The sequence below is a fragment of the Emydura macquarii genome, unplaced genomic scaffold, assembly GCF_026122565.2.
Source record: "Emydura macquarii macquarii isolate MOO-44397 ecotype Brisbane River unplaced genomic scaffold, CSIRO-AGI_Emac_v2 contig_2422, whole genome shotgun sequence".
NCBI classification, from domain to species: Eukaryota; Metazoa; Chordata; order Testudines; family Chelidae; genus Emydura; species Emydura macquarii.
In genome coordinates this window covers 8697975-8719292 of record NW_027132559.1, presented here as the reverse complement: position 1 = coordinate 8719292, position 21318 = coordinate 8697975, and the positions used below count along the sequence as shown (strand labels likewise).

At 44.0% G+C, this 21318-nt stretch overlaps 1 protein-coding gene across 4 annotated transcripts in view; it reads right to left on the bottom strand.

The window, feature by feature from the left end:
* The window catches only part of NEK10 (NIMA related kinase 10), a 163276-nt gene that overhangs the window by 5564 nt on the left and 136394 nt on the right, over nt 1–21318 (bottom strand). For 3 of the 4 annotated variants that reach the window (XM_067561623.1, XM_067561620.1, XM_067561621.1), the window contains 5 exons: nt 19139–19239; nt 8692–8802; nt 6239–6347; nt 4271–4323; nt 4122–4177 (listed from right to left, as the gene is read on the bottom strand). In XM_067561623.1, the coding sequence (XP_067417724.1) occupies nt 4122–4177; nt 4271–4323; nt 6239–6347; nt 8692–8802; nt 19139–19239 (430 nt within the window). Of the gene's footprint in view, nt 1–4117; nt 4178–4270; nt 4324–6238; nt 6348–8691; nt 8803–19138; nt 19255–21318 lie in introns of those variants that run through there. The other variant, XM_067561622.1, reaches the window with a different exon arrangement.

The following is a 21318-nucleotide window of genomic DNA, read 5'->3' as shown; positions in this document are numbered from 1 at the left end:
TATTTTCTGGGGATTAAAGATAAATGGGCAGGAATTGATTATTCAGAACACAGCTGAGGGTCATTATTCTCAGCTGGTCATTAATCCTCATGAAATGGCCTGCATTGAGGCTGTAATTACTATTATAATGAAAACAGGAAAAAAAATTACTATAATGAAAAAAGTGTATGGACATTTTTCTTATGGGGTTCAGCTCCTCAGTTTCTAAAGAATTAATGCCCTACACATCAGCCAATCAAGTTGTTGGAATCATTTATCAGCACTCCACACGGTTTATAACTTTAAATATCTTTTTTTTTCTTTCATTTCCCTATGTAACAGTGAGTGACACCATCATTTTTATTACAGACGTGGGGATGGAGGGGGGGGACATATAGTGGGGAGCATAAGAGCATGAGAATGGCCATACTGGGTCAGACCAATAGTCCATTTAGCCCAGTAGCCTGTCTTCTGACAGTGGCCAGTCCCAGATGCTCCAGAGGGAATGGACAGAACAGGGCACTTCATTGAGTGATCTACCCCCTGTCATCCAGTCCCAGCTTCTAGCGGGCAGAAGTTTAGGGCAGAGGTGCTAAGGAGCAGCAAATATAAATAAAATGGAAAAAAGCTTCATATACAAAAGAAAAGGATTTTCCAGAAGAAATGTGTTCCTGGAAGAACTGGGGTCCTGTATGCAGTCAAACGGTTGATTTAGCATTTGCTATGAAATACAGGATATGTCTACACAGCAGCGGGAAGTGTGCTTCCCAGCATGGGTAGACAGACATGCACTAGCTCTGCTTGAGCCAGCATAAAATCAGCAGAGTGGCCACCGCAGTACAGGTGGCAGCTTGGGCTAGCCATCCAAGTCCAAACTTGCCCAACACCCCCGGGTGGAGGTACGCAAGTCACTAATCCCAGCTGCCATCCATGCCGCTGTGGCTATTTTTACATGGCTATTTTCAGTCCATTAAAGCTGCTGTGCAGACATACCTATAGAAAAAGAAGGTATGCCCCAGCTCTTTGCAGGAAAAGGGTCAGCAAGCTCTGGAGTTCTCTGTCCCAAAACTTGTGGTTCAACTTGTGGCTTTCTGACCCCTATGTAACCAGTACTGTCAACTCCCAGTGTCCATATATCATCAGCCAGGCTCCCAGAAATTAAGAGATTGGTTTACAAATCATGAGATTAAATTTGGCAGTCCTTTGACTTGCCTCTTCTTTTTAGCCTCTAGGCTTCATGTTTTCAGGCTTTTTTCCTGAACAATGAAGGCTGGAAACTTATATTAAAAGAGAGGGAGAAAAGCTGCAGTTCTCACATAGTCCCTCATCTCCAAGAACTAGGACTTTATAAGAAAACACCAAATATTGCCAGACTTGTGATGAGAGCTGGCAACATGATAGGCATCTGTGCTGCACCACTGGCAAGATGAAGTAAACTCAGCGCACCAGCCCAAGCACTCCAGATTCAATATTCCATGGATAAAAGCTCACAGTCCCTGAGCAATCCATTTCCTCCCAAGCAATGGCTTTAACTGCCATAAGCCCTTCTGCCCCTGCAACACTTCTGCTCACTTTAGAAACTCCAGAGCTGGATCTAGAAGAAAGCATTTTAAACAGCCAGGAGAGTTAAAAAGAGAAGGGAGGTTCAGCAGATTGCTAGAAGAAAAATGCGCACAGACTCCTGCCACTATTCTATGACTAAAAACTTTTTTCAGTGCCTTATTATTTATGAGCTATTTCCTAAGAAAAGGAGATAATTGAGGATTGCAAGGAGTCACATAATATGCTGGGTTTCTGTTGGAAAAGTTGTAGTCATTCCTGAGACAGTCCATCGTGTATTTAGAAGTAGGAAGAAATCAAGGACTCCTTAGGCAAGGCAAGGCTGAAGGGATGCTGCTGTGAGGTCTGCGATCCCATTTATGGTTAGTGCAAAAAAGCCAAATAATGGTGGACACAGACAAGCAGCATGAATTGCAGTTTAAGGAGGGTGATTTGTCCTTTCAGCCAGCTGGAACCATTTGGAGATTTAGAGGTAAAACCTAATGTTGTATGTCTGCTACATGAATCATCCTGTACTGGACAGCTATCAAAATTGGACTATTTTGCTACCAAGACAGTGAGTGTGGAGCAAAAAATGTGCAGGATTCCAGGGGCTAAAAATAGCACTGAGCAAAGCATATTTTAGAAAATGTGCTCATTTGTCAGGAGATGCAGATGGGAGATTTTATAGGTAAATGCATTTTCTGAAAGACAGGGAGAAATATGTGGGCTACTTGGTAATGGTGAAGGGATCTGGGGAAAAAATGGGGTTATAGTGGCAAGGGAGCCAAACGTAACTATGCAAGACTATGCAGATACTAGGATGTATGTTGAAAAGTAACTCATGGTATAACAACAAAAGAATGCACTGTAGGCAGTGACGTTTCAAAATCTAACCATGTGTACTGTCTAAATACACAGAGTAAGAAATAGTTAAACTTCATATAATACACTTCAAACAAGTGAGTGTGCAGGGTCCCACTCCACACCCTCCCAAAAATGTATTTAACTAGAGGGGTCATTTGCGGCTTTCCCAAATGCTGCCCTAGAACCAGACCGGGAAGCAGAGTCTGACTCAGAGAGTCAATCTGAATTCCAGGTGCCCACTGCTCCAGGAGGACATGCCGTAGGACAGCTGTCCCCCTGCATGTGTGGAGAACGCGGAGCCAAGACTCAATGCATTCCCAGACCACTTCCTGCCCACATGAATAGAGGGATGCAATGACCCAGCTGTGGTTGTTCTTCCTTTGGTGCTCTGACCCATGGCACGAGCAGACAGCACATGGAAGTAAGACTGTGGTTTACACCCCATTGTTCCCCTGCATAGCTGTGAAGGAAAGGACACAATCTCTCTCATAATATGAGATTTCTAGAAAAACATTTTAAAATGTAGATACCAAAGAACAATGGCACACTAGGGAATTGACCACACTCATGGGACCAGAACTGAGAAATAGATATTGGAATTAGAAGACTGAGAATATGAATAATTTTAGTGCTGACAGTGTAATATGCATTAATGCCCAATTCCAATGCTACAGGCTGACATACATACATGCTTTACAGCAATGCTGTATAGGTTCCACTAATAAACAGATTATTTTTATTCTTGTGTGTAAAAGACTCCTGCCCACATGCACTGAACACCTGCCTAGCTATATTTAGTTTTTGTACGATGTTTTGTGCCAGTCAGTATGCATGATGTAAATGCTTATAAAACTGCGGTACATTTATATAATAGACTTGTTAGATCTATGCAAATACCATGGAAGCATCAGGAGCTGCAGATGCTTCTCACCTCTGAAAATCAGGCCATTTTTATTTAAAGCCCCTAACTGCATTTAAGAGCTTAATTTTAGGTTCCCCGGTTTGAAAATGTTGGTCATTGGCAATAAGAGTAGCAGACTGCAGGAGAAGACCTAGGAAAGAAGCAAAAATGAACCACTTCTTCAATAGGGATAACATGAATTATTAAAAGTCTGCTGAAGGTGTTTTAGGACTGGACAGACAAACAGAATTAGAAATACCAGGTTTCTGTTATTGTGTTATTCTATTTTCCATGTAGTATCTCCACCAATAATCCTCTTTATGTAACAACTGTGTATGTGTGAGAGAGAGAGACTATTGCCTGCAGTTGCGAAGCATTTGCCTGGTTTCAAACAAATCCTTATTTCACTTCCCCCTGCTCTTTTGTGTTAGCATCTACAGTTCTTCTTTTTTGTATTGCATCCAAACATTATACTGACTATGCTAGTTTCAGTCTCGGAGCAGTAGGGTATTATGACAAAAAAAACCCTCCCATTAAAGTGATTGAGATAAAGGTGCTGTTTGTTTCAAGTGAGTTTTTCCATGGAAAAAAATGAGGAAATTGCTACCAAACATGCCCCATTCTTCTCTGAGAGTGAAGAATACAGCAGCTGTGGCCAATCTAAAAGACTGGCTAAAGTGTCCTAAATCAGTTCTATCCAGTCCATGCCTATATGCCATAAAATTATGTTAACATTAAAACTGAACGAGAAATCTACAATTAGGTAATAGATGTATCATTTGCCTAATACATCATAATTTAACTTTTCTTTCTGAAACTGAACTTTGAAACTCACCTGTTAGAAGTGAAATTGTAATATCCACTTTCCTCCAACACTTCTTCAATCACAGACTACAGATTAAAAGAAATTCAGTTTAGTAAAAATGTACATCTTGGTTAAAAATAAGAAAACAAAATTGTTCATAAAGAATGTGAAGAGCTGACCTGCATCTGTTCATATGTCACGCCTTCCTCCATGTCAAAACTGCCACGAAAGCCTATACGTAAATATCAGGCAATATTAAATCATTGAATTTATGGCTTACATATGCCTCATCCGAGTTTCTTAGCAATCACAGCACAGCCAGAATGATAACAGAACAGTTTGTTAACAAGAGAAATGGCTAACCTTGATCTTCATCTCTTTTCTGCAGTGACCACAGTGGTCATATAAACAGGTGGGAGGAGGAAATCCTTACAGTATGATGTGATCTTTTAGACATTGGTATGTAATTGTGACCAGAGAATTATAGAAATGTAGGGCTGGAAGGGTCTTTGACAAGTCATCAGGCCAGCCCCTTACTCCGAAGTTGGACCAAGTAAACCTAGATCATCATTACAGGCGTTTATCCAACCTGTTCTTAAAAACCTCCAATGATGGGGATTCCATAACCTCCCTTGAAAGCCTATTCCGGAGCTTAGCTATCCTTCCAGTTAGAAAGCTTTTCCTAATAACTAATCCAAATCTCCCTTGATGCAGATTAAGCCTATTTACCTATTGTCCTACCTGCAGTGGACAAGGAGAACAATTGATTACCATCCTCTTTATAACAGCCCTGAATATATCTGAAGACTGTTATCAGGTCCCCCCCTCAGTCTTTTGGCCCAAAACTAAATATACCCATTTTTTTTAACCTTTTCTCATAGGTGAGGTTTTCTAAACCTTTCATCATTTTTGTTGCTCTCTTCTGGACTCTCTCCAATTTGTCCACATCCTTCCTAAAGGATCCAGAATTGGACACAGTACTCCAGCTGAGGCCTCACTAGTGCTGAGTAGAGCAGGACAGTTACTTCCGATGTATTATACACTACATTCCTGTTAATATATCCCAGAGTATTAGCCTTTTTTTTAACTGCATTACTTTGTTGACTCATATTCAATTTGTCATCCACAGTAACCCCAGGTCCTTTTTAGTGGCACCACTGTCTAGCCAGTTATTACTCATTTTGTAGTTGTGCATTTGATTTTTTCCTTCCTAAGTGTAGTACTTTACACTTATCTTTATTGAATTTAATCTTGTTGATTTCAGAGCAATTCTCCAGTTTTTCAAGATCATTTTGAATTCTGATGATGTTCTCCAAAGTGCTTGCAGCCCTTCCCAGCCATATAGGTGATGTGATCATATTGTAAAAATGGTCATGTCTGATTAAAAAATGATTTTTTTTCTTTTTAATCTGGAAGAACACTGCATAAACTCAAAGAAATGCATAAAAATTGGGGAATCACAAGTGGCTCCTTTTTGTTTCCCCATCTTAGCTGTTCTCAGTATTTATTGGGTGTTGCTGAGGATGGAGCACACTGTTTAAAAGAGTGTTCAACTTAGGTGCAAACCATATTTGAAATGATAACTATGTATGAAAAGTTACAAGCCCTTGTATGGACAATGCTGTAGCAGATGAACTATGTTTTACTGTTTCCTCTCCAACTCTTTAAGTCCCCATCCAGAAAGGCAATTAAATCATTTTAGCATAACCACTTTAAAACATGGTATAAGAAGAGCTCTTTCTATCTAGCACAGTGTTTAAACATGGCTTTGCTTGAGGCCTAAGTGGGAGATTTTCAAAAACACAAGTAATAGGCACCAAATTCCCACTGACTTTCAATGGCAGTTAGGCACGTAATTACAATTTGTGCCTTTGAAAAATTGCTTCTCCTCCTGCAAACTCAAGCATATATTCTTTTAGATGGTTAGATCTGATTCACAGTAGCAAACCATACTGCAAAGGTGTTAGCATGACTTTTTTTAAACTGTATTTTAAATCAGTTCAGCAAATACAACTTAATTGTCAGTAAAGACAGTAACGGACCACAAAAAAGTTAATTTCTTTTACTGGAAAACTTCTAATCTCAATACTATATTCCCGACTTGAAAAGTGTATTTCAGATTATGTGTCTTAGTTTGCTTTCTTTACCTGTTCTATCATCCGGGGCCAACATATTCCCCCCTGAGGAGTGAAGTAATAAATGGCAATCTGCTGTAAAAAAGTTGGGCTCAATCAGTTCAGGCGAACCCTGGAGCAGCTGGAAAAAAGCAAAAACCACATGAAAACTACATTTTTTTTAAAAAACCCAAAAACTTCCATCACAGAATATAAGTAGTTTTTCACTCTCCTAAAATCCAGAGTCAGTGGAGAAAAGGGCTTTCAATACATTTAAAATGTATAAAGAACTGGTCAAATCAATCGTGAATGCTATACTGTCTTCCCTCCAGAGGTATTTATTAGACACTGAAGGTAGCCAAACCGCAGTATAAACCTCACGACTCTGTGGTACATGTCAAAGAAATATCAAAGTGCAAATTTGTATGAAAACAAAAAGGAAAAAATGTGTTTTCTCAAAACTAGGGGAGAAACAGTCAATAGTTTGAAATTTTCAAAGCTGGATACCTAAAGTTAGGTTCCTAAATTCATATTTAAGTGGCCTGATTTTCAATCAGTGGGATCTCATCACTTTTGATTTCAACTGACTGCTCTGAACATATGAAAACTGAAAATCAAGCCATTTTTGGATGTCTTTGTAAAGATGTAGGATCCATTATGATTTTGACATGACAGTGTCGTTTTTATAGATAAATAAGAAAGAAATATCTGTTCCCGTACTCTACAGTATCTCCCGCATAATCAACATTCTTCTCTTCACCAGCTTTTAATGCTATAGAATCACAGTGGTTAGAAACAAACAAAACCTATCATGGGAGGTCCTTTACTCCATCCCTACTTCTGGCAACACAGGAATCTTTCTAAATGGTATTCCAACCTAGTGACCTGTTCACTGTAATTTTAAATGTTTCAGGCGATAGGCCTTACACTATTTCCTACTGAAAATCATTGTACAATATAACAGATCTCATTGTCCAGAAGGGTCTTCAGGGTTCATCCTAAACTTTTCTCTACTTAATTTCATCCCATTAACTCCTAGTTATACTATGAACTACCCTTCATGTTGGTGGTCCTTCACTGAGATTCTGAAGTTAGCCGCTTAACTCCCACTGACTTTCAAATATTTAGCTTTTACTTCTTCCTTGTCAATCAATTCTGAAAGTTTTTCATTGTTCTATTAACTGCTTCCAACCTGACTACATTTTTCTGGGCTGGAGATGTTCATAACTGAATTCAGTCTTCCAAATACTCTCTCTCCACAGAAAGACTATCATGCATGTGGCCCAGAATCATAAAAGTTGAATCTATATTTGACCAGGAAAAAATATCCTTTAATGCTTGCAAGTCTGCAGTAATTTTAAAGTGATGACATTGAATTATTGCTGACAGACTATTCAACAATCAGTCAGAATAATCTGGCTTCAAAGAGCACTGTGTAGTTTCAGTGATTTCCAAGAGTTCATGCTTTCAGTAGAAATATGCTCCAAAATACCAAAAATGTTGGCAGGCTAATGATAATGTAACAGGAGTTAACATAATCCAGCACTATTAGCCTTTAACACAAAAAGTTAGCTTTTTTTCAGTTTAAACACAAACAGTTGCAATTTGATTCTAGGACAAGAAACGAGAAGATTAAATGATTAAAAAAATGCAACCCTGTTTGTTTTGTATTGTGAAATATTTTTGGTAAATATTTAATAATATAATATTTATATTTATGGTAACAGAGACCTATTGTTGAGACTATTGATCAGGTTAAGCATCTGCATTTTAAAAAAATGAGACAAGCATTAATTTTCCTTTAAGCATTACGCCTGGAACTGGAAAAAGTTTCTATTTCATATTTATAAAAAAAAGATATGAGAATACATTTCTGAAAACTTCTATGTGACTGTTTTGATCTCCTGCAGTTTTATTTTAAATCCCTCCCTGCTACTATCCTGATCTGATCCATGAAAGGAAAAACAAGTTCTCTGATCTCTGATGAGATGGATTTTATGTTTTGTTTATTAGCAGCTGGCTGGCTTTTTCCATTTTCAATGTGTGTGGCACTGATCAAAGATAACACCTAAACCATTCTGTATCACTGCTTATCTAGGAGACCTTCAGACTTACCAACTAAAGGACTGCTAACGCATTTGCCTAAACATTTTCCATAAAAACTGGAAACAACTTCAATTAATCAAAGTTTTAGTGATGCTAACTAAACATAGTTCACTGGAACCAAAGTGTGGGGATAATGACAAAGATTTAATTATTTGAAAAATGATTAATATCTCAAGTTTTTGGTGTATGTTTACTGAATCAGATACTTATTTTTCATGAATAAAACAGAAGATGAATATGAAGAACATATTCACAATTCAAAGCATCATAATTAACCTTTATAAAGCTCCTCTCCTCTCCTCCCCTGGATTAATTCATATGGCATAATGAAATAGAAGAGATGAAGACCATAATGGATGATAAGTCTCACAATATTGTACCTTTTTAACTTCCAGTTTCAAGTTACAAGGATTGCTCTGTTGGCTGAAGAGAGATTTCTTGAATCTCTCAATAACTCTTCTTTTCAAGTTGCAATGCAAAGCTGGAGGGAGCTGTGTGGGATAGAGAAACAGCTATTATCACAGTTCAATTTTGACTCCTTATACAGACTACATTTTCTACAGCGACATTTCTGAAAACTGTATATATAAACACTGATATTTAATAAACAACCAATAAACAACCGTACAGAATCTGAAAAGATGGCCTATTGTAATAGTGTTCTTTTGTTCACCCACCCTGTTAGAAGGTGTTGGAACCTCAAGTGATGGTAACTGGGCCCAGCTCACTGTGACAGGTGTAGCTTGTAATATTGATCCTGAATATGGGAGGATAGGATTGGCCCCATTGGTCAAAGTAATCTAGCATCTGGGATTAGGCAGTTTTAAGGGAGGAATCCTAGGAAGCACAGATCCTGACAAGAAGGCTTGGGCTGGATTTTGTGTTGGTTATCTTGAATTACCTGGATTGAAATCCATGGAACTATATATGAGGATAAGAGCTTGATGAAATGCAAAATAAAGTGAATGGGAATCTTCCCCTTGATTTCAATGGACTTTGCTTAAGGCTCTTATGTACTACTCGATATGACAAAGTGTGGCAGAAACTGGCCCTTCTATTATAAGCTTTCCAGGACAGAAACGTTACATTTTACTTGTCTGTAAAGCACCCAGAAAACTTTTGACTATATATCAATACAGGAAAAATTTCCTTCTATGTTCTTGTGCATTTCTCTCTTTTTCTCTGTTTAACAAACAAACATGCAGCATATTTCAGTAGTTGTAAACAGTTCTCTTATAGGAGGATCCTCTGAATTCTCTTCTTTATGAAGGATGAAATCTTTTGGTGTTTGAATTTTTAAATCACCTTTCTGCTCTAGGAATAAATGTAAAGTCCCAATGGTTAGTCAGGCCCTATTGTCAAGACAGTTCTTTTGATTTATATCTGTCATCATTCCAATGTGAAGGATATAGTCATCCTATAACACACATTGCACATTGAGCTTGATTCTCCACTCCCTGATACTTTGCATAATCATCGACCCCTGTGCACAGGGTGTAAAACTACCTTTCTGATTTGGTAGCACTTGACACAATCACTGTGCACTGGTCTAAACAGCTGCACAGGGTATAACTCAGTGGAGAACCAAGAGCCTTGTATTCAAAGTGTCTGGACCAGGATTATATGTCACAGACGTGATTCAACCCATGTTACACTTTATACCTTTATATATGAACAAATGCCATTTATAACTAAATGGAAACTTTTTGACACATGAAAGCTTTAACCATTACTCAGAACGTCCACCGATATCTAGCTATAAAGTCTTCTTGGGTTTTTTTGGTTTTGTTTTTTTGCTGGGAATAACTGTGGTTGTTCCACTGGTATAAATCCAGAACAACTATACTGTCTTTAATGGAGTTACTCCTGATTTACACAGGCAAAATTGAGATCAGGATCTGATTCTGAGTGTAAAGGGCTTCATCAGAAAACTAGGTTACTTACCAATAACTGTTGTTCTTCGAGATGTGTTGCTCATATCCATTCCAATATAGGTGAGTGCGCGCCCCGTGCACGAGCCTCCGGAAGCTTTTCTGCCCCTAGCAACCCCCTGCGGGTCGGCTCCTGCGCCCCCTGGAGTGCCGCGCTCATGTCGCGGTATATAGGGACCCTGCCGACCCCGTGGCCTCCAGTCCCTTCTTTCTGCCGACTCCGACAGCGGGGACGGAGGGTGGGTTTGGAATGGATATGAGCAACACATCTCGAAGAACAACAGTTACTGGTAAGTAACCTTGTTTTCTCTCTTCGAGTGATTGCTCATATGCATTCCAATATAGGTGATTATGTAGCCATACCATGGAGGCGGGTAGGAGTCACTGTCGAGTAGCCCTTCTTAGGACGGCTCTGCCTACAGCCGCGTCGTCTCTTGCCTGTTGTACGATGGTGTAATGGGATGAGAAGGTATGGACAGATGACCAGGTCGCTGCCCTGCAAATGTCCGTCAGGGGCACCCGCTCCAGGAAGGCCGCTGATGAGGCCTGGGCTCTGGTCGAGTGTGCCGTCACTGTACTGGGAAGCGGCACCTTTGCCTGATCGTAACAGGTGCGGATACAGGCGGTAATCCATGCAGAGATGCGTTGAGAAGAGACAAGTAAGCCTTTCATTCTCTCAGCAACCGTGACGAACAGTTGGGTTGTCCTTCTGAATGGCCTTGTACGATCGATGTAAAAGGCCAGAGCCCTCCTGACATCTAGGGAGTGCCATCTCTGCTCTGCCTCCGATCCGTGCGGTTTGGGAAAGAACACGGGGAGGAAAATGTCTTGGTTACAGTGAAACTGAGACACCACCTTGGGTAAGAATGCTGGGTGGGGTCTCAGCCTCACTTTGTCTTTATAGAAGACAGTATAAGGGGGCTCCGAGGTCAAAGCTCTCAACTCGGAGACCCGTCTGGCCGAAGTAATGGCTACTAGGAAGGCTACCTTCCAGGACAGGACTAGCAAAGGGCATGTAGCCATGGGCTCAAATGGGTGTCCCGTTAACATGGAGAGAACCAAGTTCAGGTCCCAGAGAGGTACCGGGTCACGAACCTGCGGATATAATCTCTCTATCCCCTTCAGGAATCTACAGGACATAGGATGAGAGAAGATAGACCTCCCTTCCATCGGCCGGTGGAAGGCCGAGATGGCCGCCAGGTGTACCCTCAGGGAGGCAAGCGCGAGGTCCTGCATCTTTAAGTGTAGGAGGTACTCTAGGATTGCCTGTATAGGCGATGAGCTAGGTAAGATCCCCCGGGACTCTGCCCAAAAGGTAAAGCGCTTCCACTTAGCCTTATACAGCACCTGAGTGGAAGGCTTCCTGCTCCCTAGGAGAACCTGCTGTACTTGTGTTGAGCAGGCTCTCTCCCCCTCAGTCAACCACAGAGCCTCCATGCCGTCAAGTGGAGAGAGTCCAGGTCCGGGTGTAGAAGACGGCCCCGGTCCTGCGAGAGGAGGTCGTATCGTGTCGGGAGCAGTATCGGCTCGGCAATGGACATGTCCAGTAGCATACTGAACCAGTGTTGCCGGGGCCAGGCTGGTGCAATGAGAATAACATTCGCTTTGTCCCTCTTGATTTTTAGGAGCACTCTGGGGAGTAATGGGACGGGGGGAAACGCATACATCAGGGGCCCCGTCCAGTCTATTAGAATGGCGTCCGAGAGGGAGCCCTGCTCTCGTCCCCGGAGTGAGCAGAACCTCTGGCACTTCTTGTTCCACGCAGAGGCGAACAGGTCCAGTTGGGGAGTGCCCCACTTGTGGAAGAGAAAAGACACCACCTCCTTGTGGAGTGACCAGTCGTGGCGGGGTAAGAACGACCTGCTGAGGCGGTCCGCCTCGTCGTTCCTGACCCCGGGGAGGTGAGAGGCAGAGAGGTGAAAATCGTGCCTCACCGCAAGGTCCCATAGCTGTATGGCTTCCTGGCACAGAGTGGAGGAGCGTGCCCCCCTTGCCTGTTTATATAAAACATGGCTGCTGTATTGTCCGTGAGGACATGCACTATTCTGCCCGTTAGGAACCTGAGGAAGACCTTGCAGGCGAGACGAACTGCACGTAGCTCCCTGACATTGATGTGAAGGTGCAGCTTGTGTGGCGACCATAGACCCTGCGTGCTGAGGTCGCGGCTCATGTGGGCTCCCCAGCCCACATCGGAAGCGTCCGTTATCAACGTCACAGATGGGGTTAATTCTGCAAAGGGAACCCCCCGAAGTACCTCCCTCGGGTCTGTCCACCAGTTGAGGGATGTTAGGACCTGGGCTGGGATGGTGACCACCTTGGAGAGTGAATGTCTGGATGGGGTGTACACCAAAGTCAGCCAACCTTGGAGGGGCCTGAGTTTGAGGCGAGCTAGTCTCACCACATATGTACATGCCGCCATGTGACCCAACAGCTGAAGGCAGCGCCTGGCTGTCGTCGTGGGAAATCTGAATAACTCCTGAATGATGGCGGTCATGGTCTGGAATCGGGTCAGGGGGAGGAAAGCCCTGGCTTGGACTGCATCTAGGGTGGCCCCGATGAAGTCTATCCGCTGCACTGGGGTGAGTGTGGACTTCTGCTCGTTGATGAGCAGGCCCAGCCTGGTGCACGTTGCGCAGGTCAGGGCTAGACTGTTCTGTACGTGAACCCTGGATCTTCCCCGTATTAACCAATCATCGAGGTAGGGGAAGATCTGGATGCCTCTGCGCCGGAGGTGGGCAGCTACCACCGCCATGCACTTTGTGAAAACCCTGGGTGCTGAGGAGAGGCCAAAAGGTAGGGCCGAAAACTGGTAGTGGACACCCGCTACCATAAAACGAAGAAAACGTCTGTGCCCAGGGAGGATGGAAATATGGAAGTAGGCGTCCTTTAAATCGAGGGCAGCATACCAATCCCCTGGATCCAGAGTGGGTATGATGGAGGCTAGGGAGAGCATGCGAAACTTGAGGCGTCTGATAAATCTGTTCAGACGACGAAGGTCTAAAATAGGCCTGAGGCCTCCCTTTGCCTTGGGGATAAGGAAATAACGGGAATAGAACCCCCTGCCCCTCTCCGAGGGAGGAACCTCCTCTACCGCCCCGAGGCGGAGAAGAGAGTGAACCTCTTGGACGAGAAGTAGCTCGTGAGATGGGTCCCTGAAGAGGGACGGGGTAGGGGGAGAGTCCGGTGGGAATGCCGAGAGTTGGAGAGCATAGCCTCGTCTCACTACGCTGAGCACCCAACGGTCCGAGGTTATCCCCTGCCACTCTCGGAGGAAGGGATGCAGTCTGTCCGTAAAGGGTAGAGTGGAATCCAGTGGGATGGAGAGTGTTAAGGAGCTGCCCTCGAGCGTCCCGTCAAAAGGACCGCTTGTTGTTCTTTTGCTGGCCCTGCTAGGAGCCCCCTGCAGGGCCTTGGCGGTCTCGGCGGTTTGACTGCCTAAAACGGTCTCGACCTCGCCTAGGTGGAGGGGGTCGGGGAGGCAGTCTAGAGGCAGGCTGTTGTTGCTGCTGCCGTTGGGGTCGCTGTCTGCCCTGGCGCCTTGTGGCCTGTGGCACGTAGAGGCCTAATGATTTAAGGGTGGCCCGAGAATCCTTAAGGGCGTGTAATTTACTGTCTGTTCTGTCCGAAAACAGGCCAACGCCATCAAAGGGCAGATCTTGGATGGCCTGTTGCACCTCCAACGACAGGCCAGAAGATTGCAGCCACGCCGACCGGCGCATCACAATGCCCGATGCCATGGCCCTTCCTGCCGCGTCGGTGGCATCGCTCGAGGATTGGAGGGCTGCTCCCGCGACTGTCGCTCCCTCCTGCAGGATGGTGTTATAGTCCTCCGCCATGTCTGATGGTAATGCGCGGAGGAACCTTTGGAGGGAAGCCCACAGGTTCAGATTATACCTGCCCAGGAGCGCTTGGTGATTCGCGATGCGTAGCTGTAATGCCGCAGTCGAATAAATTTTTCTCCCAAATAAGTCAAGTTTTTTGTTTTCCTTATTCTTTGGAGTACTCGACTGGGCCCCTTGTCTGTCCCGTTGATTGACAGCATCTACAACCAACGACCCAGGGGGATGGTGGTTGTAGAGGTATTCGAACCCTTGCGAAGGAACGTAATATTTGCGCTCCGCCGTCTTAGAGGTGGCAGACACTGATGCTGGAATCTCCCACAGGGGCTTGACCACCTTTAACACCCTGTCATGGACGGGGAGCGCGATGCGGGAGGGGTCTGCTGAGCTCGAGGTCCCGAAGAGAGGATCCTCTTCCTCCGAAAGCTCTTTCAGGTCAAGCTGAAGGTTATCAGCCAACCTTTTGAGGAGTTCCTGATGGGTCTTGAAGTCAGGAAGGGGAGTCCTCTGGTCCCTAGAGGTAGTGTCCGGAGGAGAGGAGGAGGAGGACTGGTGAAGGGGACCCGTAGAAGGACCCTCCAGAGGGTCAGATCCCTCGTCCGAGGAGTCCGGTCTGTCCTGACTAGAAGGTGGGAACCGACGCCGCCACTGAGGGAACCGACGCCGTGCCCTGGGTCGGTTGTTGAGGCCATGGCCCCCAGTAGGGCCATTGCCAGGGCCCCTGCATCCACGCCGGCACCGGTCCCGGTGCCGTGGACGTTGCAGGCCCGCAAGGTGCCGGGCTGCGCGATTTCGGGCGCTTCCCCTTGTCCTTGCCACGATCTGGCAGTGATCTGCTCCTGGAGGAGCGGGAGCGGCTGCGGCGGTATTTACGATGACGGCGAGGGGGGAACGGCTGGAGCTAGACGAGTTCCCCCGGGACCTCCTGGCTCTGCGGCGGTCAGCTACCGGCGACCTGGAGCGGTCTCTCCCGCGGCTGTGTCTTCTCCGGTGCCCCGGAGAGTCCCTGCGTGCCGAAGCATGCGGTGCCGGGGACCACCTCGGGCTGAGTCTGGGGCCCCTCGCTGACGGTGAGCGGTGGTAAGGCTCCGGATCAGCGGGACCCCGACGGCTACCAGTGGATCGGGAGCGGTGACTGTCCCGGGAATGCGCGCGGGCCCGGACCGGGGATCTTGATCGGTGCCAAGAGCCGGAGCGGTGCCGCGAGCCGGAGCGGTGCCGCAAGCCGGAGCGGCGCCATGGAGCTCGGTGCCGAGAGTCCGACCGGTGCCGAGAGCGGGATCGGTGCCGGTCATCTCTGGGCGAGGGAGTTCGGTGCCGGGAGCTGTGCACCGAGGAGCGAGAGCGGCGCCCGCGTGGATATTCTACGCGTCTCGGCTCCGCAGGCGAGCCGGGTCGGTGCCGAGAGTCCTTGCCTGGAGACCGGTGCCGAGAGCTGCGCACCGAAGTGCGAGGATGGTCAGCGTCTCTCGGTGCCGGCTGGCTGTCCAGACAGTGGTGGGACACCGAGGATCTGGTGGCCGATGGAGAGCGGCTGCTCTCGGAACCTCTAGACCGCTCCCGTTGCTGCGGTACCGAGGTGCTCGACGACCTAAGGTCGGAGCGAGGAGGGGGAGTTCCCGCTTCCCCCGTCCTCGACCGTCTGGGGGGAGACGATGGTTCCTGTCTCCGCTGCCCACCGGGGTAACCCAGCATGGATCTACCCCGAGACGCCAACCCTGACTCCCTCGGCCGAGGGGGGGATGGAGGCGTCGGCATGGCCATGAGAGCCCGTGCCACTACAAACCCCTCCGGCGTCGACGGCCCTTGCAGGAGAGGTCCCCCACCCCCCGGGGTCGGGGGAGGCTCCCTGCGTGGAGACGCCTGTGTCGGCTCTTGTTGTACCCCCTGCTGTACCGGTCGCAGGAGGGAGTCCATAGACACAGTCTCCAGCCGCTTCTTTTTCTTCGGCACCTTGTGCGCCGGTGCCGCTGCCGGGGGCGCGCTGTGCGCCGATGAGATGCTCGGTGCCGACAGAGACCCCGAGGGCTCGGAGACTGGACGAAGCACCGACTCCATTAGGATCGTCCGCAGGCGGGCATCCCGCTCCTTCTGAGTCCTGGGCTTGAAGGACTTGCAGATGCGGCATTTGTCCTTCCTGTGAAGTTCACCCAGGCAGCGAAGACAGCGATCGTGCGGGTCGCTGATCGGGAAAGCCTTAGAGCACTCAGCGCAGGCTTTGAACCCCGAAGTGCCCGGCATGGCGCCGGGAGCCCGTAAGGGCTAACTGACTACGTTAAACTACGAAAAAACTTTTTTTTTTTTTTTTTAAACTATTAAAGTTAAACAACTAACTAACTAACAATAACTATAAAACTAGAACAGGTAGTAGGAGATTGCTACTTGCGGTAAAGCAAGGGGCAGCGTTCCAAAAGACCATCACGGGCGGAAAGAAGGAACTGGAGGCCACGGGGTCGGCAGGGTCCCTATATACCGCGACATCAGCGCGGCACTCCAGGGGGCGCAGGAGCCGACCCGCAGGGGCTTGCTAGGGGCAGAAAAGCTTCCGGAGGCTCGTGCACGGGGCGCGCACTCACCTATATTGGAATGCATATGAGCAATCACTCGAAGAGAGAACCAGTTACATCCTGACACGTGTTGCTTTCTTTTCACATAGATAATGTCTATCATATGTTGAGTTGTAAGCCCTTAAGAACTTTCAGCCAGTCAGACGATGATTATTCCTAATCCTATAGGTAAGCAGAAGCACATGATACTGTGTGAATTAATACCAGATACCTGCACATGTTGGGGGCATTATGAGGTACAGAAGTTTAGGGAACAGTTAGCTGCAACTGAAAATAACCAGAGTTGTCTCAGCTGGTGATGTCTGATTCCAGATTCTGTTTCCATGAAATCAGATGTTAGATCAGTGAAAATAAGGCCAAGGTTTTACATAACGTTTTTTTTTTTAAACTTGCTCTTACATTATTTTTTGGAGATCAGACCAAAATCTGTTTCCATGGAAACTAGATTGGAAAGGCTGCTGGCAGCCAAGAATCAGCAATAAGGACTTTCCCTTGTAAACTTCAGCTTCTAGTTGTCAGCTGAGATCTGCAATAGAGCCTTTTAAAAGCCAGCTACATATTTAAAGTCTGTTCTACCTCGGATTTGTAAACAAATAAACAAATAATGAGGAGGATTGGAAGGCTCAAAATAATTGGTTACGAGGAATGGAACCTTTCATCTTCAGGTCACCATTTCAAATCTAGCCCAAATTGAAGGTATTATTTATTGCTGAGGGATACTGGGGGTGCTTGGATTACAAAGCTTTTTGAGACTGGGTGTGAATGTACCCTTCACTTCACATAACTATCAGAAACACTTAGGAGGGCACACCTAAAACAAGGCCTAACAGAGTCTGGCCAGAAACTAGCACTTTGTGGGTGGGAGGGTTCCACTGGGTATTGTGGCCATGGTGGGTGGGTGTGTCAGCAAGGCAGAACAAATAAAAAATAGGAGACTGAGAAAGACAGACAGACAGCTGAAAGCATAGTGTCTGATTCTAGAAGAAACCAGGGGAGTGGTTTTTGGGTCAGGGGTGCAGACTGAAAAGTGTGTTCTTGGTCCTGTGAGCAAAATAAGCTGTTTCCTGCTATTTGGTTCCTTCTGTATACAGACACAGGACATTTATACATTTTCTGTAAATAAACAAAACTACATCAAAGAAATTCTTGACTATTGTCAACTTCTACCTCCAACTAGAATATCCCCAGGGCTCCAAACAGTTCTGACTAGCTACTTGTGTTGAAAAGAGGCAACACTATCAAAGCTTTTACTATCTGTTCAGTGAACTATGTGAAGTGAGCCTGGTGGGTGCTGTCCATTCTCAGTTATCAGGTGTCCATACTATGATAACCACAAATGGCATTAATTTTCTGAGGGCCACCTGAGAAGAGAAGCCTGGGGTTTAATGGGTATGAAGCCTGAAATTCCAGCTCATCTCCCCAGGTGGGCCCTCCAACACCTAACTAAGGCACATTGATAGGGCAGTGTAGAGAAAATTGCACTGCTCCTTATCTCTTCTTTAGCAGATAGAGGACTTGCCACACTGTCAAGCTGGCATTAAATTAAATCAGTTCATTTTTTTAAAAATTAAAGAGAAGTTTCTTTTCTTTGGCCCAGGGGATTTACTTCCAGCATTTTTAACTTATGACAAATATAATAATTTCAAGGATGTAAAATATGTTAACCAGTCCTATTATGTCAGACACACATACATTCAGTTTGGCTGTTCTATTTTAAAAGAAAATTGAACCAACTTTGCTCAGCAATCTGAAAATTTCAGTGGTGATAAGCACTTATTGCCAAGTATAAACTGTGAATTTTGGAGGGTAAGATGGCATTTATTTAGAATGAGTAATTTTGACCTTTACTACTGAATTGTAGCCTGGTGCAGGAGACTGAAATCATTTGTTATACTAGCAGTTTGAGAGTACAATCTAAGAGATTTATACTAGTTACAGTTTTGCTTTAGTACCAGTTCGAAATCAGAGCTTCTACATTCTTGAAATATTAAACGCTGAATTTCTTCAATTAGCATTAAGTCAGAATAGAAACTGTATTTAAGTTCAAAATATTTAAGACAACTAATGCATTCAGCATTTGAAGTACTGTGTTAGAAATAATAGGAAACTGTTAAAAATGACTATAGGAATAAAAGCATTTTATGAAATCTCTGTGTCAGTGTTTTATATTAAGTCATTTGAAGTACAATACTCATATTACTGGCATGACAGAACGTTGTTAAAATAAATTTCTGTATAAAATCCACTATAATGAGGTGAGCCAGTGGCATTTCTTAATATGACTCAATTATTACCATCTTCCACATACTAATATTCAAGCTTAGTTTTTATTTAAATAAAGTGTTTTTTTTTTAAATCATGCCATCTGTAAAAATGTCAAGTCCCGTTGTTTTTAAAGAATAGCAACTAAAATAGCCACACTGTTAATAGTCCAATTATATTGGCAACAGCAAGCAAACACAAAGGATGGAAGGTTCTGAAGTGGCATACCTGAGTGATGTAGATTATTTTGTGCAGCTGAATTAGAATCTGCTGAATAGGGTCACTGATCTGTCGCACCTTCCTTTGTGACACAGCAATTCCTGCAGATGCTGCAGATGATAATGCTACAATCAGGAGGAAAGCTCATTTTGTTGTTTTCCAGCACATATCACTAGTCTTTATAGATTAATTTAAAAAATACTGTTTCTATGTTAAATCTAGACAAAAACATTCCTTTGCCTTTTAATCTCTGATTTTTGTCCCAGTCTGAGATTAGTTCTAACATTACAAAAGGATAAAAGAATTAAACTAAAAACCTTACAAGTTAGATAGCCTTATTAATCATAAATTTTAAAAAGTAAAATAACTTTTTCTGCTTCATTCAAACTAAAATAGATGCTTTGGGAGAGCAGAGGTGTAAATACATTTTGCTATTCATAAGAGCCTTTTCAATTTTATGTGTAGGCTTACCTAAAAATATAATAAACCCAACCCTCTCATTTTAATTGTGGCAAACTATTAATTAATTAATTAAGCTATTAATTATTTTGCACACAGATTGACACACGCTCCTTTGGTTTCAAATACTGAGTTACTATTAACTAGTATCTCTTTTACCTTAGAAATCATAATATGTCTTATGTACATAATATGGAAGTATTCTTTTCTCAAAATAGTTCTATTCACACTTATTGTACCATATGTTCCTTCTAACAGTTATCTTCTCTTTCCAATATCCAGCCACATCAGCTATTGAGAACACCTCAATGAGAATGTGAGACAAAGGATTTTCTCATGTTTTCTCTTTTCTGCCTAACTCAATGAAAATGGAAGTTATTTGTCAGAAATTCCTATTCCTGCCAGATAGCATTTCAGCTGACAGACAAAAAAATTTAGGACAGATTTCAAAGATACGGTCCCCATGGCAAGTGTATCTCCGTGTCCTCGCACATAAGCAGAATTATGCATTATATGGTATTAGTGTTGTTGTTCTATATAATCTGTACATATACACACACACACACACACACTTACAATTTGTGTCGGTATATACACAGAGATTATAGTTATGTATATAGGATATACACACATGTATAAATGCACACACACAGGGCAGCAGTACCAGAAACCAGGGACGTGAGCCCCTGAAGTCAGCTAAAAGGCACCCTTGGCACCCTAGTGGAGAAGGAGCATGAACACCTTGTCATTTTGTCAATAAAATTAACATTTTATGTAGCTTTAGTGGCATGAATTTACTCTGTTTCATAGTTTATCATGCTACATATACATGAGTGGAGATTCATACAAGCAGAGCTACCTTCATCAATGAATACGCAGGGATAATTGGCTTTAAACCTCAAACTTCCAGATGTCAGATTAGTTGAATATGATTAAAAGGTGCATATGGGTTATAGAAAACACCAAATGCAAATATAAATTTAATCCCCACATATACATGTGTGTTTTTTAAACACACACTCCTTCCCTTGGTCACATAAGTAAGCTGTTTCAGGATACTGAGTACAGACTTTACCAATTTAGAAGTTATTGTTTTATCTGGTTTGTAAAGTATTTCTCTCTTAATAAAATTTCAGACTTCAAAAATTTTCAGAGCATAATCATCATTTCATAAAAGTGGAAGTAGACTTTTGCATACGACAACTGAATAAAAAAAATTAATTGTGAAATTGGTAAGAAATTTTTTTGCAGAAGATACCATCCCAATTTTGAGACCATCTTAAATAAAGATCATGGCCTACATTGTCAGAAGCAAATAGTGATTTTGGGTGCCTCATACTTTGGGTTCTCAACCTGAGATATATTAAAAAGGCCTGATATTTAGAAAGCACTGAGCACACATCCTTAGGAAATCATGGCCCTCTACATTGTCTCTAGTTGCTCACCCTCATTAAATCAGTTATGGATAGGTACGTACAGCCAGTTTTGCACCTCTATAGTGTGCCAAGAGGTGACAAGAGGTCATTTCTAGCACCTGCTTGGTAAGAACCTGAAGACAAGCTGGGAGGAGGAGGAGTTTGGAACTGTGAAGAAGACCAATGAAGACAAAGAACCTCACTCTTGGAAATGAGAAAATAGCATTCGCCCTGAGATAAGACTGAGGAAGAACTGGAATTTGACAGAAGGCAGGTGGGATGATAGAGTATGAACAGTTTAACCAAATTAGAAAA